This window comes from Falco cherrug, chromosome 5, assembly GCF_023634085.1.
Source record: "Falco cherrug isolate bFalChe1 chromosome 5, bFalChe1.pri, whole genome shotgun sequence".
NCBI lineage: Eukaryota > Metazoa > Chordata > Aves > Falconiformes > Falconidae > Falco > Falco cherrug.
The window spans coordinates 25,920,740-25,946,417 of record NC_073701.1 but is presented as its reverse complement, the minus strand read 5'-3'; the positions used below and the strand labels follow the sequence as shown (position 1 = coordinate 25,946,417).

At 41.2% G+C, this 25,678-nt stretch overlaps 1 protein-coding gene across 4 annotated transcripts in view; it reads right to left on the bottom strand.

The window, feature by feature from the left end:
• Positions 1-2,183: 2,183 nt before the first annotated feature.
• Positions 2,184-25,678, bottom strand: part of RESF1 (retroelement silencing factor 1) — a 39,357-nt gene continuing 15,862 nt past the window's right edge. For 2 of the 4 annotated variants that reach the window (XM_055710788.1, XM_055710787.1), the window contains 4 exons: positions 12,208-12,285; positions 5,405-10,836; positions 4,542-4,616; positions 2,184-3,349 (listed from right to left, as the gene is read on the bottom strand). In XM_055710788.1, coding sequence (XP_055566763.1) covers positions 3,207-3,349; positions 4,542-4,616; positions 5,405-10,796 — 5,610 coding nt within the window. In that variant the 5' untranslated portion in view covers positions 10,797-10,836; positions 12,208-12,285 and the 3' untranslated portion in view covers positions 2,184-3,206. Of the gene's footprint in view, positions 3,350-4,541; positions 4,617-5,404; positions 10,837-12,207; positions 12,286-21,025; positions 22,343-25,678 lie in introns of those variants that run through there. The other 2 variants (XM_027807706.2, XM_055710789.1) reach the window with 2 other exon arrangements.

Below are 25,678 nucleotides of genomic sequence, written 5' to 3'. Positions count from 1 at the left end.
TGCTTGGCATTGGCTCCACCAGACATAGGGGAAGCTTCTAGCAGCTCCCCACAGAAGCTCCCCTGCTACCAAAACCTTGCCATGCAAACCCACTACACTTCTACAGGTTTTGCTTGATATTGGTCAAGAGTCCAAAGTTACTGGGTGAGAGTACAGTTGCGGCTGATTTCTTTCTGAAAAATATCTAATGGGACGTAAGGGAAAGGCACTATGAGCCAATTAACATGCAGAGTACTGTTTTACTCCTTATTAGCTGTATCTCCCCATTTTGGTCTGAAGACCATCTTCTGTGGTGACTTACTGCAAGATTACTTTGTTACAAAGATTATTTTTTCCAGATTTCAGCTTGTAGTCTGTTAACAAGTGTTGCTATGGCAGAGGGACTTTAATTTTATTTTTAAGGAGAATGCTATTTATGACTTTTTTACTAGCATTTATAATTGGAGGACAGAGGATAGTCCCCCAGGGGACATGGGAAGGCTTGAGGTGCATGATGATGCAGGCTGTTTTACAGTCCCAACACCCTTTCCCATGCACTTGACTTACTAGTGCCATAGCAACGTAAAACTGAAACAGAAGCAAGAAGCCAAGGGAGGTTATGACTGGCAAGGCTGGGGGGGCCTCACCAGGCAAAGCCTCATCCCTACAGCACCCAACCAAGGCAGGCAGGACAGGGATCAAGTTAACAACATGAACATATCTTGTGCCTGGACATTGTCCTTGAGGAGCTGTCTCTGCGCAGACTCTATTCCTTAGTGGCCATGTTCAAAGCCTCCATCTTCGCCACGTTGCATGTACAACAGGAATCTAAGACAAAATGTCCCTTCTAAAGACAACCAACCCAAGGACTTAGCAGTCTGTACATCCATCATGGGGCAATAAGGGTCCTTGGACATGTCCCGACTGTAACTAAACATAGGTGCGCCATCCTTTAGATAAGTGGTACAGCATTCACTATTCAGTAAGAAGCAGGAGAAATGGCAGCAGAGTTAGAGCATCTGGTACAGTTCTCTAAGTATGCAGGTGCATGCTGGAATTACACAGCAAGCATAGCACAGGCTACAGGCATGCCATAAAGTGCAAAGTACTTTAAGTGCAAAGGCTTACGGAATAGCTAGTGACCCAACACGTGAACCGAGCAGACAGGATGTGGCCACTCTACCCCAAAGATCCCAGCCGCACCCAAGCAGTGCAGGCACAAGTCATTGTGTAAACATGGTCACAGAGCCAAGATTCAGTCCTTGGTAGAAAAGAAAGAAGATGCAGCCACTGAGACTCAAAACTAGCATTCTCACTTATTGTGTGCACTGGGCCAGTGAGCAAACTTCTCCAAGTATTTAGAATATAATCGTCATGGGTCGATGGATTGAATAATTTCCCATTGAAAAGAATTCACTCAAGCATTTAAGTCAGGCTCATGTATCATTATGCAGAACAAAACCCAAAACAAATACTTGGCAGAACTATGTCTTGTTTGTACTGGGTACACTTAAGGCTACAATGAATCTTCCTTAATACAGGCAGTTAATACAGCCGCTAAACTCTCAAGAAAATGCAAACAAAAACCTTCTCAGAGTTGCCAACATTATTACAAAATCCTCCAGTGGCAATGTTCCCCCCAGACTAATAGCTGGGCATGCAGCAAGAAAAGTTATTGGGATAGCTGTGCCAGACAGAAAGGGAGTTAACCTCCTGAACAGTTCCCTAGTTTGAGAGAAGAAACATACACATGATGTAAGGGGAGGACTTCATCCCCAAAAGCCAATTTTTCATTCAGCATACAGATAGAGCTAGGAAATTATAACATTACGTTCCCCTGGGTAATTGTAGCCAAGATGCCTACAAGCACAGATCTTGAGAAATGGAGCAGTACTGAAGGCTTTTTAAGTACTCATGACAACCAATTTCCAAGTCAGAGCTGGGTGGGAGGGGGCAAGATGCTGAAGAGAAAAACATTCCTGGTGTTTTCTGAAGTGTAAGTATGTGCTGTTAAGGAGATCACTAGAGAAAGCTTGTACTCAAGTCCAGTCCTCACTTGCAACTATGAAACCTCTTAAGAAGAAAGATCTGGCACTTATTTTAAAGCTGGTTTGCATCTACAGGAATATCTCAAATGACTATTTTAATTAACTGCAATAAACACAACTTTATACTTTTAAACTAAAAAAAAAAAAGACAAGGCATAGCCTTCAAAAGTTTATTTCAAGTATAAAAATCATACAGTGAAATATCTACTGAGTTCTTACTTTCAGTATAAAGGTTTAAACAGATAGAAAGAATCAAGTACCAAATTTCTGAAAAAATATGATTTCATTCAAAACTCTGAACAATAATGAAAAGGCACTTAAACAAAAGATATCCAGCAACAAAGAAAACTCTTATGTCACAGTGAACATTTTACAAAGACATTAATTACAGTCTGGTTAAAGCGAGCAACGTAGTCCAGACAGGAGTGAATTCAAACTCCCAGCGCTTCAACAACAGCACTTTTCTTCTAAGTGTGAAAAAAGAGGAGAGAAAAACAAGAGAAGTCTTAGTCAACTATCGGTTTACAGCATTGTGTTCAGATGAAGAACTGAGAGTTCAATTTGTACAAGTTCCACAAAGAGAAAAGTAAGAAAACTACATAGCAGCATAAATACTTTGTGGAATCCCCTGACCTGTATGGTTTTTTTGAGGATTTTATATTTGTATTCCCAGTTTACATTTAAAAAAAAAAAGTTTCTACAATAACAGAAAGCCTTGTTAGAAGCACCACAACCAGACTAGCATAAATAGAAAATGAAGGTGTAGTGCTTGGGAATCCACTGCAATCCCTTTCCAGTAGCAATATTTTTCCACTGCCAGCAATGGAAAGCAGAAATTTTCTAGAATCTGAAAACAAAGAATATGACAATTTAAGTGAGTTTGAGGGGTTTTGTCAAGGTTCAACTAACTCCTGCGTCTTTTAAAAGAGATTCAAATATGCCAAAAAGAAACAATATATTTGACAATGGCATTTTCAGCATATTTGTGCAACAAACACAAAATAAGAACTCAATCATTCACAAATATGAGGCAATGGGGGGGAAATTGCAAACAACCAAAAAAATATATTTTTTTTGTTTTACTATTATTCAGAAATATGAAGTAAACAGGAAAAAGCATTTAGTGTTGGCATGTTTTTCCCAGTTATATTGAATAAGACCTATGACACAGGAGTGCTATCATGGCTTTTGCATCTTTTTTTCCAGATACATCTTCCTGTAGGCCTGAAACATCTCTTTTGAGTCTTTGTTTGGAGTGTGAGGAGCCTCACCACCGCCATCCAGGATCTGTATAGCTGTATCAAGTGGAATACTGTCCTCAGCTGAAAGACAGACAAAGAGGGAGGTTAAACCAAAAGTCGAAGAGTATCAAATGACTGCTCCTAATGTATGTGGTACTTAAGGCCATCCATTGCAAAAAGAATGCCACAAACATCCTTCCTAAAGCACCAGGCACCTCAGATTTAAATCAATCTCCAAGCATCCTTAAGCACCAAATGGTTGTTTGGGTGTCTTTGTAAGAGAGATTTCTAAAGAATACTAAGAAAGGTATGAATGAAGATGTGCATTTGTAAAAGCAAGAGAGAAACAAGACAAAGGGCTAAAAGAATTAATGACAGGCACCAATAGCCAAGGACACATGCGACAGCAATAAAAGATGTAAAAACTGCAAAATGCATTGCCTGCATCAAGACCACACCACAGATAACTTGTCAGCAGAGGATTTGCACTCTGATAAGTCTAACAAGGTTACAGCATGCTGAATGCATCATTTTGCTCCCTGTGAGACCAGTAGGAAAACAGGATTATAGCTAGAAAGGTATCTAAAGCAAAGAAACAAAGACAGTGGGGAGCCACCTCACTCAAGATTTACAAAGGATGGAACAACCAAGATCTTGAGATTAAAGATGTCACTGTTCAAACTATTGACTCCTAAAGGGTACAAAAGACCATCTAAAAAGTAATTTGCCAATCAAGAGAAACAAGAAAGATGTAATAGTGGCACCACTTTCCCTCTGTGTGTCATACAAGTAATCCTGTCCATACTATTGGGACACAAAGGTCCCAGTACCTGTGAGCATGGGTGTATGCACAGACAGCGTCAACTTGCTGTGAAAGCCAAATAAAATTAAAACAACAGTTTTTGGTTTATCGGCTCACACTAGATTTTGTTACATTACTTCCTACATTTTAAAGTGGGAAAGGGTTAGCTTGGTTTTTACCTACAGTTTAAAATTGTACTTGCATCTTGTCACCAGTGCTACTTCTGATTCAACTGCACACATGTAGGCAGGAAAATTCCAATAGTTTCCAACAACAAATTCTTACAGCAATAAAAATCTCCACAAATCTTTGAAACTCATATGTCCACTCTACAGCTTCCATTTCAGCAGCAGAGCTAGTAAAGAATAAGTTAAAATTCTTAATTAAGATTTGCTACTGTAAATCAAGCTATTTGAAATCAAGCAAAGAGTATTTAACTTATATTTCAAAATAAATAATGAGTCATTTCACCTGTAAAGATCTCTTCCAGCTTTTTTTGCTTCACTGGATTACATTTTAACCAATCTTCTTTTTTACTTTTGACACCTAAAGAGAAAATTTAAAAAATGTTTTGAGGTTGGTATATCACAAGTTTCGGTCTCTATTCAGCATCAAGCTTTAGCAGATAGACCAGCACATGCAAAAGGAAATTTGGGTGTGAAAGTGACTACAAGTGTTGATACATACAACTTAAGATTTGGCTTTATCTAAAATCAAAATGCTACATTTGACACAAATATGCTTCACAATGCACCATATTAAACGTTGAAAGATTCAGGATAGGGAAGAAGAGGAGCAAAGAAGGCAGCTTAAAGCATACACAGCAAAGGTCACAGAAACAGTGTGCAGGATACGTCTGGCCCAAGCCCTCTCTCCATCTCAGTGCTCCAAAAGATCTTCCTCTCCCCCATCTACCCAGCCAGACTTATTTACAACCAGGTGAAAGCTGAACACAGATCAGATCACCTTTGGTAACTACGCCAAGGGAATCTGCTTTCTATGAACAAGACAAGCTACCTTGTGCAAGCAGGTTAAGCCTTCTCAATTTTACTTGAAACTGACATGCTCTGAACTACTCTGTATTCTGTAAAACTTAAGGAAAAGGAATAAAACATTAAATTGAAGGAAAAAGACTCATTCTTTTTCAGCTTAACACACAGCTACAGTCTGTCAGAAAGCTAGCTAAGCTATTGCAACCTTCAGCTTCTCGAGTCCCGCGTTTTCACTCTGTAGTTCTGTGTACCATGAATTTAGAAGCAGTATATATATATAAAAAATACTTTTTACTTGCAAATCAATTTACTTACAGATTAATAATCAAGATAGCATCATACCTGCCACAATGGCCTTCTCTCTTTCCAAGGAATTCTTTGTGGCTAAGCTTTCTTCACCAGTGCTTGGTTCTCTGAACAGTATCTCTGGACACAACTTAAATTCAAGTACTTCTATTTTGCATGATTTCTCAACTTCTGAGAGAGAAGCACCTCTTTTTGCATCGTTTTGTGACACTTTGGGCTTTATATGCCGGACAGGTCTGACAGGTGACGTCTCCAGTTTTGTCAGATATATGCATTCCTGTGCCATACGTTTAAATCCCACTCTGTTCAGATAGTGTTTTTTTGGTTCCTTTTGAAGATGCAATTTTAATCTGTTATTTCTTCTATTTAAATATAGCAAATTTTTATCAGGAAACGTTTTCTCAGAGCATTTGTCTCCGTTTTGACCATCATGACATCTCTCTTTGTTAGAAAAGTAGTTTTTAGAGACGGTAGTAGATCGAGCCCTTTTTCTCTGTAGCTTAAGCACAGAGAGATCTGCTAATGAACTCTTTGATTTCCAGCCATTTTCTGCTTTGAGTCTTTTAGCTTTGTCAGTATTTACCGTGCAATTACGTGAAAGCTGCTTGGAATTCTTTGCTTCAGATTCTTTCAGTTTTTCCTCTTCCACTTTTGTTTTCTTAGGGTCTCTCCTCCCAATCACATTTTCTTTCCTCTTCCGTTTGTATGGCTGCTCCTGTGAAGGATAAACTTTCATAGATTTATGCGGAGAATATTTAGGGTTTCTTGACTTAAAGTCTATAGCGCCAAAATATGGGAACTTCATAGCATCAGCACGATGACCATTCAGCTTTTTATGTTTTATTTCTGCTGACAATTTGGCTTTCTCTTTGATGTTAATTCCTACATCTTGCCCAAGTATCTCCTTTTCTTTCCTACAGTTCTGTTCTTCAGATGAGTTCTCTTGACAGGTTTTAATTTTTTGTCCTTGAATGACTTCAGCGTGCTTAATTTCAACAGTTACTGACTCTGTACATTTGTGAATATCAGTTTTGGATTTCACTGCCAAACCTGGTTTGGTTTTATCTTTTGAAAGGGACTCCATTTTGAAAACTGTCTCTTGCTTTTCAGATGACTTGGTTATGTTGTCTGCATCTGGATGGCCAGCTTTCTCTGACAACTCTTCCAAGGCTGTCTGATGATCTTTTTTGTCAGAATTAAGTTCTTTGCCTAACAATGGGAACGCTCTGTCAATTTGCAGCTCTTCCTTCCAGCTACTCTTTTTAGCTTTATCAACATCCTGGTTCTCAGAGGAATTAAGTGGTCCAATTTTTTCCTGTTCTGTTGCAAGTGATTTGCATTCATCATTCACCTTTAGCTCAGCTTTTCTGTTCATTACAGAGGTGTATTCGCAAGTATCTTTTTTATTTTTGCTATCAGTATTTGGGATTTTTTCAGAAATCTGCAGGTTTCCCACTGTACAGCTGTTCTTCATTTCAGCATCAGATTTACTGTTGTCTTCTTGTCTCTGTAGAGAGCTAGTATTTTCAGCTTTTGAAAGCTGATCAGCATTTTTCTCTGAACCAGACATTCCCAATTTACCAGGACTCCAGGGCGTTGTATGTGTTACAGATAGCAAACCCATTAAAGAACAATTTTCAATTTTTTTTCTCCTGGGGTTGGAGGTTTTTTGTGGGGTTTCTTTCTTCTCACATAGACTCTGATGAGGCTGAATACTACCTTCAAGGTTCTCCTCAGCTGAAGCCTTTTCTGACTGTTGACTCACTACTGTCTTGCTGTCACTAGAGGAACTCGGGTTGCGTTCAGGAAACAGTTCTTGCATTTGATCAGCGCTTAATGCTACAATTTTTATCTGATCTACTGGATCCTTCGAAGGAGGATTCTTGTCACAGATCTGAGTCTCTTTCTGAAGCTGACTCTCCATCCGCTCAGCCACAGAATCATTTTGTACTGGTTCTTTTGTCAGCCTATTGGCACCTTCAATGCCATACGGAAACTCTTTCACTAGTTCGGACAACTGATCATTTAGACATTTAATGGGTTCTGCTCCAAAAACGTTCATGTCTTTTTCTGTGCTAGTTTTACTGGATATGTTATTTTGTTTACTGTTGCCCCTTTGAACAGCAAACACATTTCTTTCAGCAGTTACACTGATTGAGACATCTGGTGTACGTTGAGCTAGCTCCTGGTTTATGCCAGCAAGCATTTCCAAGTAATTTTTAGGATGCTTGAAAGATGCATTGAATGACTTTTTTTGTTCTGAGGTAGAAACTGTTTTAAGAGGACTGCCACTGCTTCCTTTCTCCAAATTACTAGTTGTGATACCATCCAAAATCTTACCCGCTTTCCTCATGCAGCTTGACGATTCATTCAACATCTTTTGCAGCAAGGTCTCTTTCTGGGGAGCATTATTGCTCAGCTTATTTTTACGTAAGTCCAGCTGTCGTTCCTTTTGTCTTGGGTCAGTTGCATTTCCTTCTGATGAGGTACCATTTGGTGCATTTGTCTCAGGGACTGACTTGAAGATACTTGCTATTTGTGGGTTATAAAATCTATCACCTTCAACAAGAGAACATACACCAGAAATACAAAACATCTGTTCTCCCAACACTGCTGTGGATTCATCTCCTGTCTCTAACACAGCTTGCTTGTCTTTATGGTCTTTTATACCTTCCTGAACAATTTGACTAGAAAAATTTATGCCCAGTTCAGGAAGAGGTGGCTTGTTTTGTAATTCAGGCTGCAGATTTCCTCTGGCATCTTGTGCCGATTGACTAGTAGCTTCCCTTTGGTTTTCACCATATGAACCTTTTGCATTCACGCTGGTTTTTGCTATGTTTCCATCAGCTAATTTTGGCTGTTGCAAATGCGGGTCCACCTTCTGTACCAGAACACAATCACTAGGTGATGACCTAGCAGTATCTATTGTTCCTTTACTGGTATTTACCACACTTAAACCACTTTTCCCCTCTTCTTGCAAGCTACATATGCTTCCTGAATCAATCACTGGAGAAGTTTTACCTGCAGATGTTGGACCTTTGTCTGCCTGCTCACTCTGTGTTCTCTGTTTGGAAAGTACTAAAGGAGAGACAACTGCAACTTGGAGTTCAACGCTTTTTATGAAATTGCAACTTAAAGTATCAACTTTTTGTCCTACAGAAGCAGTTGTTACAGGCAAAATTGCTTCATCTGTACTAACAAGAACATTATTTTGTTCTCTATTTTTTGCATTTTGGATGTGCAGTGAAATCTGATTTGCTGTGGGACTTTCATTTACCTGACTATTTTGCACACTTACAGATTCTGACGAATGTTTTTTCCACAAGTCCAGGCATGCAGTTAGCTCTTCCATAGAGTAATGATAATTGTTCTGTTTAACAGATTTATTTTCAGGAAATGGCGTTTTTTTCTGAGCCACATCACTCTGGAATTTAACTTCACCAGATTCAGTTGTTTCTGACACAGAAGAGTTTGTGTCAACAATAAATGGCTGCTCACCTTTCACACTTTCTACATTCTTCTCACTAGTGTCTTTTAGTAAGTTTCCACCCGAGACAGATACACCTACCAGTGGTTTCTCACTGCACAAGAGACTTGTCAGTATTTTATCAGCAGTAGCACCAGCTGTCTTCTCTTTCAATACATTTGTGCTGCTCAATACAAACTGAAGAAATGATGAGTTCTTGGGGTTAGCTGGCACATTCTTTGATGCTGTTTTGACAGAGCTATCCACTTGACTAAAACATGAAGCATTGTTCAAGGATGTCACAAAGTTTTGAGATGAGGCCAAGGCATATGAATCCTTTTGTTCTGGTATGGGAGTGCTCTCAAGATTATTTAATTGAGTTGGTAGTTTGCTCTGAGAGGGAATAGGAGCAGGGCTTGAAAGGCTTCCTTGCTCCACCTGAGAGTCACTTTGAGTCACCTCTAATCCTCTGTTATCAGCATCAGCTTTTTTGTCATTTTTTTCTTCAGGTGAAGAGTTAAGTATTGGACACTCAGTCTTCGCTGTTTCAGATGGGGAAGGTGATAGAGTTCCATTGGGCATCCACGGAAGACAATTGGCAACAGTAGCCTGATAACTTGGAGGAAGCAGGGGAGTACCTTTGTCATGTTCTGAAGCTGATAAGAGTTTCCTTCTGTAATGATGCATCCTTTCAAGCAGGACACATTTTTTTTTAATAGTGTGCAGCCTTTGAGCTTCCCAAACTAATCTGTCCTTTGTAATTGTTTTTCCATCTACTGCTGCTGCTGAACAAATTTGAGAATTAACAGGCCTATTCGTTAAACTACTAGTCTGGCCTTCCTGAACTGAAACAGGTTCACTAAGTTGCTTTGAAGCAGTCACTGAAGAAAGAGTTTCCATTTCTTGTACAATCTCATACAGTTCTTTGGAAATGCCGGTGGGTGGCACAGGCATTTCATTAAAGGGCCGATTTGCTGTCACATTTCCCCTTGAATTACAGACATTCCTAACTGATTGACTGACTGACCCAGATTGCTGTTTCTGATAGCATTGCTGAAAACTGTTAAAACCAGAAGCATTTTTTGGATCTGATGGGTGCCTCTGTTGGCTAAAGGCGTATCCATTAGGCACATTTTGAACAGCATGTGGAACACCTATTGAAGATTGTGCTGCAGCTCTTGAATCACAGTTGGCAGGCAACAAAGATGGTGCACAACATCCTCTAGGAGTTTCTGATCCCAACTGACTTGGTCGATATTGTTGTAGCAGCTGGACATTTGCTTCAGTATCTTGATTCAGCGATTGTACAACTTTAAACTGAGTGTTGGGATGATACATATGGCTTTGGACATGGTGCCCAGATGTACCAAGGGACACAGAATTATTCTGGGAATGAATGTTACTTTGATATAATGTTGTAGTTCTCACAGAATTATGCTGCAGTATTTGTGGCTGCACAGTGTAACTGTTTGTGGTGACATACTGAGGTTCCCGGAGTACATTCCTCATGTTATTTCCAGTGTTTATTTGAGAAGACAGGGGAGGTAACTGTCTAAGGGGACAAAAGTAGGCGTCAGAGTTTGGCCAAGAAGCCCGAGTCATCTCTGCCTGCAAACGTGGTGTATGATTGGGAGGTTTTGGAGCTATTGGTAAGTAGGGTGGTGGATGTCGATTAACTGAGTATTTAGAAATAAATAAATCATTACCAGCTACAGATGCTTCTGGTAAGGCCTGATCTGAAGTTTTGAGTCCTTCAGAATTTACAAAAGGGAAGGCAACATTGCTAGTTGGCAGATACACCATTTGGTTATTTCCAGCACAAGTGCATGCATTTTTAGAGGAACAGATGTTTGTCTGAGGAAAATCATGTGCATTACAAAGCAACTGATTGTGACATGCTTCTTCATTTTGCAGGTTCTTCTTTGCATCAGCATTCTGGAGTGATCTTGCATTCCAGTCCATCTTTTCTTAATTTCTTTTTCTTCAGCCAAAAACTAAAATGCTAAGGAAAAAAAAACCAACATTCAAACTTTGATCTTTCGATCAAAACCTATTTCACTTACCAAGGAGTAATTTAGAATGCAATATGAACAAAACCATTGAACTTGAATTGCTAAGCAGAAGGGCAACTCCATTGGCACATCCCATGGACATCAAAGTTGTCAAGTTGCATAAATTATTTGCCAGAACACGGTTAAGGTACAAAATGACAGAGTAGCAACTAACAATTCTATTGACTGTCTGATGAATAACAAAATCCTCACATTAGTCCGTTAATTCTATTGTCATTCAACTTTTTAATTTAACTATAGATTGCTGTATTTACCTTCTCACCCAAAACCAACGGAAAAAACCCAATGTATTTTGCATAACATGATACAATTAGCAATGCTCAAGAGCTGAGCATAAGCAGCACGTATTTATATATATAGATATAAAACACAGGTCACTCAGTTTTCAGACAAGAAGATTCAACTTCAATTACACCTTCAAAGAAAACAAAAGATAAAATTAATTTGGGTTCAGTGAAGATCTCTCATAATAATGTGGCCCACTTGTTTTTATTTTACATGTCATTTGCCCTTCTGCTACACTGTGAGCGGTTACTAATATTTGAGGAAGATGACTCTGTGACTGTAGTGAACAGCACATGTAGCTACAAGTAAAGCACCCCTAATTCTGACTTACTCAGCCAGCAGAAGGCATGAAGCATAGAGATTATATCATCACCTCTACTATTGCAATAAATACACCTCCAGGAGGTGAAGTCACAAATCTCTAACTCTTCATATGTTATATTCCTGAATTTACATTGATTACCAAAAGCCCAACTGGGTGAGCATGTTACTTCTGAACAACCTCTGGGAACTTGTTAAAAGACAACATCTTCAAAACAAATATTATTTCAGTCTTCAAGAACAGAAAGGCACAAAGAAACATGACAACCTACAAGCATGAATGCTGCTTGCATGTCAGTAAGTTCCTCTCAGTATGGTCAAACCCACCTAGCACAGAGCAAACACCTCACTTTATGCAGGGTGTAAAGACAATTTCCCAACAAAATGTTTCAGGTAATTTCTCCCAGATCACTCAAGGCTCCTAATTTTCTCTTTCATGGGCTCTTTTAGATTTTAAGACTCTCCTGACTTCAAACGTAGAAATTAGAAGCATCACTCAGATCTGGCCTGTAAGAGACACAAGCTTTATAATTTTCCAGGTCTTACATCAAGATTCAAAGATAGCTCTATCTTCCTTCACTCTCTCTTTTACTTGTTCCACTCTCAAAGACACCAATAAGAAAAGAAAACAGGAAAACAAAGTCGCATGTGAAATTTGTAAAAAACATCAATAACATTATTAAGGCAATACTTACAGTGATGCAGGAATGAGAAAACAGGCTTTTGCATCCAAGCTAAAGATTTCAGACTGCTAATGATACACTGGGTATTTCCTGAAAAATAATCAGAGGATAAAACAACCATGTCCTTGAATTAGATTACTGCTGAAGAAATTTAAAGACATTTATACATTCCAGAAATATGATCGAGGTATATAAACAAGATTAAGATGCCAACTAGTAGTAACTGTAAAATTCTTGCTGAACAGAGGAAAAATATTGACTATGTGTAACACACAACTTTGCCAAGAGTAAACCCAAGTCTTGTCACTGTCAAGACCATAAAAATCAGTACAACCACAGTTCATCATCATTATTAGCTGGATTAAGAAAATTAAGTTTGTGACTGATGACAATCTTAACATTTTTATAACCAATACAACAAAACATGCTACTTTAAAAAGTGGCATTTGGCAGAAAGCACTTGTCTTAGGAAGACCATTTGAGAGGTTCATTATCAGTACAAAACTCTGAAAGCACATACGATTGCTCCACTCCTTCACCTGCTACTTCCTCACCTTGACCACAAGCCTCAGAAACCACCAGCAACTACCACACAGGCAACTGCCAACTTTTGATTGACAATGCATAGAAAGGGAATGGAGAGACATCCCCACTGAAAGCAGGAAGTAACAGCACAGCTCTTCAACAAATCTAGCATTCAACTAAAACAGCTACACGTAGACTTCTCTGTCAAATAGTTTTAGGTGTGGCTCTGGCCTCTGTCTTATGTAGTGACTCTGAATCACTCTGCAGAGACACCTCACGTTCACCTCACAGAAAGGTTTCAGGGGAATTTGGGTCATCTATTGTTTTGCCAATAGACAGGGTCAGCACAACAGACACAGACACCAAGTTAAAGAAGTGAGATTATCTTTACTTACATTTAAAGCAATAGAATAGTAAGTGAAATAATATAGCAAGAATAAGACAAGGCAAGGCATCTAATTACTACTATATACAGCAGACTATAAGAATAAAACGAGACAAGGTAATGCACCTAATCATTACTACGTAAGGTTAGCTATAGTGATTAAAAAAGATACATCACCAATCACCCTAATACGCTACCGTCACCCAGATCTGCAGTCACTGGGGAGCCCCTGTTGCAGTGAGGATTTGGCAGGCCTGTCCCAGCAATTGGGAAGTCCTGTGCAGGGCATCCCCTTGTAGGTGAGGTCTCCAAAGCCACTGCAAAAAGGTCCAAGTTTCATACTGTTGAATAAACAAGCTCACATAATTACAAATTACAAATGCAGAAACATCTGGTTTCACTCTCCTTTCCAATCCCACCAAAGCCTGGCCAGGGCTCAGGGAGGAACCAAGTGGGTTTCCTTTACCTACCCGATTTTAACCACCAGTTTCCAAACAAGGCCATGTGTCTGGTTTCGAGGCCTTGACCACCTGCCTTTAAGCAAGGAAGGATGCACTCTGTCTTTGCTAATGATTATATTTTATCTGAGCTACATCTTTTGCTAATGATCATACATATTTCACTAACAATCATGCATATTCCATTAATGATCGAATACTAAATATATATAAAAATATTTGGTTGGTAGGTTCATCTGGAGGTCAACTTTGTCTCAGGGCCTGTTTCTCAGGCCTCAGTACTTTATATAATATAAAGCCCAGCAAGTTTAACTGCTACAGGTTTCTATAAAGGGGAAAAGGAACAATACATCCAAACAGTGGAAGGTTACATTTCCTTCTGTTTTCTAATAGCCTTAATCTACACAAAACATCTAAATTAATTTCTGATAGGAAAGACCTCAATTTTTATTGCCAATGTTTGTTACTAATTACTTCTGAGAGGCCCTCCTCTAAGAAAATACATAGAGAAGAAAACAAATGAAGCCTAAAACACAGAATAAATTGTTACAGGCAGTTGATTGTCGCAGCACTAGCAAAACTAGCCAGCTGCAACAAGGCTTTTACCATCCCATACCAGGTTAACTTCAAGAAGTAGCTCCCACACCTTGCCCTGGCACAGCCACTGATCCCCCACAAGGTTTCAAAGGTTCATCTACTGTCTGTGCTGTTTCTTCATCCTCTTCAGGCCAGTCCACCCTGCTGCTTCTCTCTGCTGTGTCTGGCCTCTTCCAGCAGCCTCTCCTCATCTGGGCCCCGTTCTTCTCTCTGCTTCTCCCAGGGCCTCTCCTTGTTTCTCCTATGTCCCAGGCGCTCTCTCTCCTCCCTCTTCTTCTTCCAGGTCTCTCTTCATCCAGAGCTCCTCTTCCATCCCCCTTAGAGCTATTTAACTACTTAACAGGAACCAGCCACAGCTGCACATTATCCACATCAGCCAACCCACCGCTCTTGAAGGAAGCCCACAGCTGTATATTACCAATGTTAATTAACCCAGCTGCATTCCTCTATAATTCCTCTACAGTTGATCTATTGGATTGGCTAAGACATTCCAGCAAAGATTTAATACTTCATTCACTGAACACTGTAACTTAACACTAAAGTCTGTACATGTGCACACTGGAGCCAGAAAACACATAACAGGGAAAACACAGGGAGAATATGAGACTCAGCAATGTGTCAGACTCATGAGGGACCAACCAAGATCACAGTAACAGTTGACACCTAGAGTATAGAAAGCACACCCAAAACCAGTTCACTATCACCAGTCAAAAAGACAGTGGACATGGAGTGGACTCACGAGGTCACACCCCTTGTCCTACACATTGCTGGAAGAAAAAGTTAACACAAATGCAGCAAGACGCCACAGAACCATGGTGTGGAAACTACTGTGCCAAGACTGGACAGTAACTGAATGGCCAGCCCCGAGCAAACACCATTTCTGCAGAAAGCAGCTTGGTAGTATTAATGTATTTAGCATTAATGTATTCAGCGTTTCAGTTAAATGGTAAATGCAACAACATAGCAGCTAAGACACCTGCATGATGATCATCAGGTAAACTACTGACCTGTCAACACCATTTCTGCAGAAAGCAGCTTGGTAGTATTAATGTATTTAGCATTAATGTATTCAGCATTTCAGTTAAATGGTAAATGCAAAAAGACAACAGCTAAGACACCTGCATGACGATCATCAGGTAAACTGCTGACCTGTCAATTGGTTTCTGTGATTCACCAGGGAACATGGACAATCAGTTCAAATAGAGAGTCAGAAAATGCAGAAAGCAGGTTGGTTGCTGAAATTAAAGGGTATAAAAAGATAGCTCACCAACTGTGGGCTAAGACCAGCAGCAGAGGATCAAAACACTGAAGATCCCCACCACCTTAAAAATTGTTATGGAGGTAAGCATCCATCGCCAGGCTATGTCAACACAAAGACAGGTAGGTGTTGTTCAAGCCCCCGTGGCATAAGCATGGTCTGTTAAGTACCAATACACGGATCTTGTGGACTGTAACAGGCTGGGAGAACTTATTCTGGGGTTGCTGCTATAGTCAACCTCTGACAAATGGGGTGGATAACAATACCTGGTAAAGTAAAAGTAACTTTTACTTTTTAATACCTGGTGTGTCTGAATGCTAAAGACTGGTTTATTGGGAGGGCATCTGCTCAAAATTATCAAGTCAAAAGCAAAGATGCTTATCAACCACCAACTGATGGTGTTGAAGAGGAATACTGCAAGAGCAGGCCTGGAAATTAGGACCATGCATGGCAATCAGTTAGCTGAGGGGAATGTGCCTGGGAGGACAAGGAGTGTGAATAGACACAACAATTAACATGATGAGTCATAAGAGAGGACAGGGGAGTGGGGGTGGCCCCTTGGTGCCAAGGAGAGGTAACACCTTGCTGTTAATTGATGACTGTAAACACTTAAAAAGTGTCCTTTGTTTGTAGTTAACCACCAATCAGGGATTGCCTAGTATGCAATGCTTAGCTTAAAGAACCAATCTGTTTAAAAGCGTGCAGCTTCTGAAAATATATATAAACTCGTGCTTGTGTACAATAAATCGACATTTGTTTGCATCAAACAGCGTCCCATCTCTCATCGCTGCAGAATACAATCATCATCTAGATTAAATAGTAACTCGAGAAGATCAAAGACAGTTTTGAAACAAAAAAGTATTCAATAGGAGTATAAAAGAAGCATGAAATACTTAAGAGGAAAACACTCTCGAGTAGACAGCAGTAGTCAAGACCCGTGTACCAGTGCCTTAAGTTACCCTGCCAACATCACAATCTCTACCTGCGCCAGACAGAGCACCCTCTCCATCAGATAGATGTGTCTAGCCACATGGTTTAGCCATAGACTTGGCAGTGCCAGGTTAATGGTTGGACCTGATATCGCAAAGGTCTTTTCCAACCTAAATGATTCTATTGCACTGTGAAAGAAGCCTAGCCTGTATCCAGCTAAAGGACTGACAGTGCGGGCTGCAACAAGTAGGGTGCCACACTTCAGCTGTATGCATGTAAACTCATGGGAATGCCTTCTCACCAACACAGGAATTTACTCCTAGGGAACACTAGCAAATAGATTTTCCTAAGTCACCAAGCTGCAATCAGTAAATACTTACGTATTTGCTTGTTTTAGTAGACACCTTTTCAGGATGGACAGCAGCTTTCCCTTGCTGTACCAATGAGAGGAGACAGGTCATTAAGATATGTGAACCAAAGAGCTCCTTTACCTTTGAACTCCCCAGTGCATCAGTTTTGACCAGGAGATTTGGTTTGCCTCAAAGTTCGAAAGACAAACCCCTAAAAGAGAAGTGGAAAGGACCATATATTGTTTGGTCTGCCTACTGACATAGCACTGAAATTAGGAACAGACTCCTGAATATATTACAGAGTGATGAAACAGTGGATCACTAAGTAAACTGGGGACTGTAAATTAAAAATTTCTAAACTTTGATGAAGCGTACAAGGGATTTTGAAAAATCACATCTTTAATTCTTAAGTATAATCTAGTTCATTTTGCATTATTGCATACTACTAATAAGAGCTAGTAATGATAGAGCACATCTAGAGAAACACTAACTTCCTTGTAACAAAAAAATACTCCTATAAATTGCTGTCCTTTGCTTAGCTAGTGATAGGACAATGCAGGAATCCTAAGAAGCAGCCACGAAAGGATCCTTGGGAGGACAGAAAATGATACAAATAGTGAGCAAAAACAATTGTTGGGTCTGTACACACCTCCCAGAAACCTCAGAAAACGGAATACCTCTAACTGGGATTCCCACCACTGCTAACGTCTCTTGGGGAGAATTGTGGACAAATAAGTCTTTCAATATAAGCCGAGGAATAGAAGACAAGGAACGGGAAGTAACTACCCCAATCTCCCAGCAAATTATTGCACTTGGGGTATCCAGTGCCCCAAAAGGAATAAGTAAATTAGATAGCAAAACAGGTTATCCAACTTTCATTTGGAAATAACCAAAATATAATAATAATACAATTGATGTTTTGACACCAGTTCTTAAAACCCAAGTCTGATCTTGGCCAGTCACAGAAGGAACAGACTGGTATTGGATCAGCGGCACAAAAGCAAGAAAGGCCTTACCTGTACATTGGTCAGGAGTTCGTACTTTAGGAGCCATATTACCCAATTTAACTACAGTCGAAGAATTGGCACCAGGATTATGGGTATGATCACATATGAAGAGACACAAGAGAAGTAATCCTTTGACTGAAAGACCTACAGCACGGTTAGGAGTAAGTGAGCTCAAAAAAGCTATAATAAATGTATCAGCAATAGTAGAGAAAATAGGAAATGAGACCTGGGATGCAGCGTCCACATCATAGGAGGAAGTATCAAAATTAGCAGAAAATACTATTCAGAATAGAATGGCTTTATTTGACATGCTATTAGCATCTAAGGGGGGTGTGTGGTGGTGTTTCAGAGCAGTAGAAGATCAACAATATTTGGAAACAAACTAAAATTTTACATGAGATGCAAAAGGATGACACTTCTATTGTCTTTGCTGAAACATGGAAATGGCTGACCTCTTGGGTACCAGATTTAGGTTCACCGATAAAGGTGGTGATATGCATTGTGACTGTAGGAGTTCTAATGTTTGTACATTGAATTAATACATATGTACTCACATGAGGGACGTTGTTTGATCTTGGGTGGACCAACTAATGAAAAGGCGAGACTTAATATACGGGAAAAAGATAAATTCTTCCTTTATACAGTCTCAAAGGAAGATTTTGATACAATAATTATTTATCTTAAAAATAAATATGTAAATATTTATAATGAAAAAAATTTGAAAAAAACTGAGGATGTTAATCAACCCTTATAAACAGTTAATAAGATATGGCCTTGAGGGAAGGCATAGACACCATAAATAAGTCAAGCTAAGAGATGTGGCGTATGAAGGCATAGACTCCGGTTGTGGTTCAACCAGAGACACTATTGTGCAGAGGTCATATTAATATATCTCAGTCTGGATATAAATTCCAGCTGCAGGTACCACCAGGCTCAGGGCAGAAACTGTTTATGCAGTTACATAGCTATATATTATTACAAGCATGCAAACACTTTTTGGCTAGATAACCATGTTTATCTTTCTTACTTTCCTTCATAATACCCAGCTGTTCTCTATCTCCTGTCAAATCAGACATTCTCCATCCTCCTCTCATACATCTCTCTTCAGACATTCTCTGTCCTCTCATAGATCTCTCTTATCTCCCATCAGTAATGATCAGACATTCTCCATCCTCCTCTCCCACAAAGAAATAATAAGATCAGCTCAAGGAGAACAAAATGGTTAATGAGACCAAACAGAAAATTACTTGACCTATACTCGAACTATCCTAACTAGCATACTAGAAGATCCCCCCTCGAGCAAAGCAAGCCCCCTACTAACAAAGCACACACCCCCACACACAGAACATGCACCTTTAAATGGGAGAGGGGGCTTGTAAGAACCAATGAGAATTAAGTGTTGTAATGGTTGTCTGTACTGAAATGAAGGAAAGCACGGTTGTAATTCATGTTTGCACAATCAAGTGGAAAACTGCAGTTGTAAAGATTGCAAAGCTGTTCACGAAAGTGTGTACAGTGGGTTTTGCAGGTATGCCAAATAAGGACAAAGAAATCAAACAGGATATGCGATTGTACAAGAATCAGCCACATATATTCTCCGCATCCCAAGATCACCAAAGGAGGACAAATGACGCCTAGTAACAGACAAGAGCATGCGCAATAGACTGAAGCTTATGCAAAACCCAGGAAATGGAGTAAGGAGGGGATTTCTCGGAAATCAAAAGAAGAACGTATAAAAAGGAATGCTGCAAACCTGCAAATTGTGAGCTGTTGGTGGAGTGCTGACTCCCCGGCCGCCCAGCACTGCTTTGCTTGCTAATCTCAATAAATTAACCGTTCAAACTGCAAATTGACTCTAGTTCATTTTTATAACAGTGTGACTAAATGCAATTGTAAACAATTGTTCAACACATGGTAAGACAATTTATATGCTTTAAGAGGTGTGCTAGCTTTGTTTACTTACCACTGAGTACCCAGCTCTGTGCAGACATGCAATTAACTAGTATCTTGACTCTGCACGTGGATCAGCTTGAAGAACCCTGATTTGGGATAACAGTGCTGTGCACGCACTGCTCAGCAGTCACCAAAACACTGGTGAGTTACCAGCACTGTTTTAGCCACAGATCCAAAATTCAGCACCACACAGCTGCTGTGAAGAAAATTAACTCCATCCCAGCCACACTCAGTACAGGGCTGCAAAGAGCATGTAAAACTCACAGCCAATATGCCTTATTTAGAACTACTGTTTTATTAGTTTCAGGTAACAGATTCTTGAATCACAGGCTCATCTTTTTTCCTGGCATATCCACTTCCACACTAATCAATCAGCTAGTCCCATCACAACATGATGAAATTCAGCATGCTGAAGGCATTAAAGGTATCAACTGCTACAAATTGATCCTTGTGCTCCAGTGCCATGGCTGTCCTGGGATAATCAGGTGGAGAATGCAGACAGCACAGAGGCTGTCCTACAATATCCCCACAGCACACAAGTATACATAAATTAATCAGGGATATAAACAGTCAGGAAGTAATGCACGGTATAGAAAGCAATGCGAATAAAAGTAGTTTGTCTGCCTCAGGTTTGCAAGATGACGACTTGTATGTAAGGGTTAATTAATAAACATACCAATTATTTCCATTTAGGTGTTAAGTCTTGTCTCTTCGGCCAAGTACAGACTGACCTAATCTTGCTATGTATTTTTAGCTGGCCAAATAAGATCTGGCTTGAGCCCAGAGGTAACTGCACATTGGCATCACATTCAAGCCAACATGCTTTGCTGATACTGATGCTATGCATTTCACTTATATGTGGGAACTTAAGTTAAAACTGCATTTTGAGCTCCCACTTCTTTTTTCTTAAATCAAACTTGACATAAAAGTTTATTTATATATACATGTAAAAACGTAGGAACACAAACTAAGAATGAACATCTTAACTGAGAGGATCTTCAATGTAAACTGTTAGCCTGAACACCCAGTACAACAGCATTAAAAAGCGATCTCTCACTACTATATATACACCCCTACATGTAGTGCTCGTGCATGTGACTAAGAGCCATTCATACACTCAAAGAGTGCAAAAATAAACTGGTGTGGAGAAATTAGTTCAAATTGTGCTGTTGTAGTCAGAGCCTCTGCTGCTATGAACCCCTTGAAGGAATAGTTTCAAGGCACAGAGTGAGGTTTATTGGGATAAGGCACTTGTTAAATAGGTAACAATTACACCACCCTGCAAGTGAGGACTATCCTGTTTCTATTCCAAATTCCTTACAATCTGCCTAATAGGCATCACTCAGTTCCCAGGAAAGTGCCCTCACCTGGCATCCCAAGTAACAGGGAGGATCACCAAGGCATGGGCCAGCCACTCCTCAGGAGTGCTCCCATCAGGGCTCCCAGGCAGCAGTTCATACATCACTCTCCTCAGTGCTTTCTGCAGTCACTGCTTAGTGGTGTCATTTTGCTGTTGCCACACAAGCCCAGGGCACTACTTGGTCGGGATCATCTCCTCACTGGTGCCTACGTTTGGGATCTCCAAGGTCCTGGGTAGCAAGCATACAGGCTTAACGTCCAAATTCCCAGTGAGACACACAAATCATGACAGCAAAACTCAGGGTCTTATTTATCAGAAAATAAAATACAGGAACGTGAATGTACAAGCATAAACAGTTTGTTACAGAGCTCCTTAAAAATAGTTGGCAATACATCAGGAATCATACTACTGAAGAATCATATCTTCAATCAGCCCATTGAATCTGAGAGTCAGTAACTACTAACACACCACCAAATAGGGGCTATATCCACAGAGGTTCCTTTGACAAATGGGTCTCCCAGAACCTGGGCAATTATCCAATTCCAATCTAAAGAAATTTAGAGCAACAAGGAGCGACTAATGACAGAAGTGTCTGAGCTTGCAGTGAAGAGAGAAAGAAAGTGAGAGAGAACGAGAGTAAGCCAGCTTTCCTTTTTCACATGAGTAAAGTGAGGAGAATTTATACCTGTCCTTAAGTTTGTGGTGAGTGGAGTCAGGGTCCCTGGTGTGCGATTTAGTCCTGCCGGCTCCCCTTCCTTCCTTCTGCTATTTATTTACATTGATTCTTATGGAGCCTTTTCAGGTTTACATGTATTAACAGAAAGGGACCCTTAACTCGGAAGCGGTGTTTGGGGCAGCACTGGCACAAAACCAGGGGTGCTGTGAGTCCTGGAGCTGAGTCAGGGAGTGGGAGATGGCTGCTTCTCCTAGGAACAAGAGAGACACACCAGACAGCCATTACCTTGGGCAGGACACCCAGGGCAGGGACGTGAGCAGCCAGCAGCTCTTCCTAGTTCACTCCAGGCACTTGTCCCTTGAAGGAGACTGGGGTACCATGCCTGGAAGGGGAAACTGCACCATGATGCATCCCCAGCCCATGCCCATCACAGGTGCTGGGATCCCCGAGTTGCCACAGCAGGGGGTCCAATTGATTCAGAAGCACTTGAGCCTGACTGCCCATCCAGCCCCTTTTCTTTTCTTTATTGCCAAAGACTCCTATCCACTCACCCTCAGGCACAGCTGGGCAAACCTTCCTGCTTAACCCTTGTTGCTTTGGATCTAACTTTCTGTGGGTCAGCGGACTGCCCAGGGCCAAGCTGGAGCTCTGCACAAAACATACAAGACTATTAACATCTGTAATGCCTTTAGTTGCATCACTTTCCCATCTTCCCACCAGAACTCTGTAGCACAACCAGGAGAGAACCCAATTCTCAGGGCAACACCCAGTTTTAGCCCTACAAACTCTCCTTCCAGACCTCTGCTTTTTCTGTTTCAGTCATTTGAGATTTCACATTTTCTAAAAAGAACAGAGTATTTCCATTTAAAAGGGACAATATAAAGAGACTCCACAACAAACTCCTCTCTGCACTCAATACCCTCAGGGGGCACGTGTGGCACAGATATCAGTCCTGGCATTGCACAAACAGGACACAACAAGAATGCTTTTCCCCACTGAATCACATAATGAAGGGGTGGAAATGAGGGGTTAGTATTGTATTATACAGTGGTTTTGATCACACCAAAAAAAAGAAGCAGCACAGAAGGGAGAAGTTGGATGCAACGCCTGGGCAGCAAATCCAGATCATGCTTCCATGACTCAATAAAGGCAGGACAGTCCAACCAGACAATTTTTTATTCCCCAGGCCTCTTAGCAGGCCAAGTCACACATCTGAAGAAATACAGGACTACACCCACTCGTGCTTTGGCTGTCAGCCACATTCCTACTCTGTTTGTCCCATAGCCAAGGCCATATGAAATGCCCAAGCAGGTGTCACTGCTGTGATGAGAAGGGTAGCAGTGGTAGCAAACACTGACACCTACGATAAAGCCAGTCACAGTTCAACAGTAACAGATGAAACTGCAGAATCTTCAACCCAAGCCTCCAACCTGAACCACAGAACCACCATAGTAGCTCTCTGGTTGCACAAGTGTTGGGGTCATCCTGCTGCTAAAGCTTTAGTCAGGGCTGCAGCACACTATGAAATACATCTTCCCTCAGACATGGCACAAAGTGTCACAAGAACTGGTGTTGTCATGGTTTAACCCAACCAGCAACTAAGCACCATGCAGCTGCTCACTCACTTCTGCCCCCACCACCACAGCAGGACGGGGAGGAGAATCTGAAAAAGGTAAAACCCATGGGTTGAGATAAGACTGATTTAGTAAGTTAAATAATAACAGTAATGAAAAGGGAGATAACAAAAACAAGAGCGAGAGGAATAAAACCCATGAAAAACAAGCCATGCATAATACAATTGCTCACCACCCACCGACTGATGCCCAGCCAGTCCCTGAGCAGTGATCCCCACCCCAGTCAACTCCCCACAGTGTATATACTAAGCACAAATGGTAGGAAATACCCCTTTGGTTAGTTCAGATCAGTTGCTCTGGCCATGCTACCTCCCAGCTTCTTGTGCACTGGCTCACTGGCAAAGCATGGGAAACTGAAAAGTCCTTGACTTAGGGTAAGCAGTAAGCACTACTCAGCAACAACTAAAATGTCAGTGTGGTGTCACAGCACAAGCAAGCTATCAGGCTGCACCAAGGCTTTTACCATCAGTCAGATTCTACTGTCCATGCTGTTTCTCCTCCCTCCAGAGGCCAGACCACACTGCTCCTCCTCCATCCAGCCACCTCTCCCACCATCCTCAGGGCTATTTAACCACTTAGCAGGAACGAGCTACACCTGCACATCATCCACGTCCATCAACCCACTGCCTCCAAAGCAAGGCCACAGCTGCATATTATCAATGCTAATCAACCCACTGCTGCATTCTTCTGCAGCAGGGGTCCTCAAACTTTTTAACCAGGGGGCCTGCATGCGAATGAAGTGGCAGGCAGTCATCTGCGGCTGCTTGGTTCCCCCTCCCCACCCCCTGGCTGGGGGGCGGGGGCACAGTTCTGTAAATACCAGGGGCCAGATTGAGGACCCTGGGGGGCCATAGTTTGAGGACCACTGCTCTGCAGTATGGTATCAACATTATTCTCATACTAAATCCAAAGCACAGCACTGTACCAGCTACTAGGAAGAAAAATAACTCTATCCCAGCCTAAACCAGGACAGCATCCACCCCTTATTCTATACCATTTGCCATGCCCAGGCCTCACACTTTCCAGTACATCCCAGTTAACCCCCACCACCTTCCCTGTCTATTGATATATACACACGTACAATCCCCTTAGTCTATGGGGCAATCCCTACAAAAGTCCATTGAGTTAATTTAGTCCCTAACTTCAGGCTCCATCCATCCTAAATCTTTCAGAGCAGGAAAGATGGTGCATGATGTTGGACTGTTGCATGCTGAAGTCAATTCCAATTATATCACTGCTGTGCTGCTCTGGTTTCACTGAAGTTCATGCTTCATTAATCTGAGTGACTTTTACTGTAATATTCTTGATATGACATATAGCACCATAGAAATTATGATATACCATATTATAAAGCAGTTAACATCATACAATTTAATTCATTGGCTCTTCTCACTCAAAATCAAATCCCCTCAAGGCACACATCATAATTCCCCATCCTCCCACATTACCCACCAGGTACATCCAGGCCCTTGAGCAAAAGCAATCCCACAAATGGGTTTGCCTTTGCCTGAGGCAGGAATAACCCAGGCCGTTTCCCCTGGCGTATTTTTTATATGCACTACAGGAACTTTATCCCTTTCTATAGTATGTAAAAGTTTTGATTAAGCAGGGCCAGCCCAATTGACAGATCCTCAAATGCTGACTAACCAGGTGGCTTTTGCTAATGTGTAGCCCCATGTCTGAAGGTCCTACCACCCACTGCCCTCAGTGTAGCCTTTAACGGTCCATAGCATCATTCAGTTTTCCTGGAGGCTGGTACGTGATAGGGGCATTCAGTACCGTGTTCTTTAGCCCAGGTGTCTATAAGGTTGTTTTGCAAATGAGCCCCATTATCCATGTCTATTCTTTCTGGGGTGCAGCATCCAAGTAAGATTTGCCTTTTCAAGGCCCATGTTGTGGACAGTGGCATGGGACACTGTCTGTTTCCAGCCATCCAGCGGTTGCTTCCACCACTGCAAGCACGTAGCACTTGCCTTGGCAGGCTTGTGCGAGTGCGATATAATCAGTCTGCCAGGCCTCCCCATGTTTATACTTCAGCTATCATCCTCCGTACCAAAAAGGCTTTAACTGCTTGGCCTGCTTAACTGCAGCGCTTGTTTTACATTCACAGATACTCTGTGTGATAGCATCCATTGCTACTTCCACCCCTCAATCACAAGCCCATCTATATGCCGCACCTCTCCCTTGATGGCCTGAAGTGTCATGGGCCCAGCAATCTATGAGTAATTCACCTTTATGGTCCCAGTCCAGATCTACCTGAGCCACTCCAACCTTAGCAGCCTGATCCACCCGACAGTTGTTTTGATGTTCTTCAGTAGCCCAACTCTGTACATGAGCATCTACATGACTT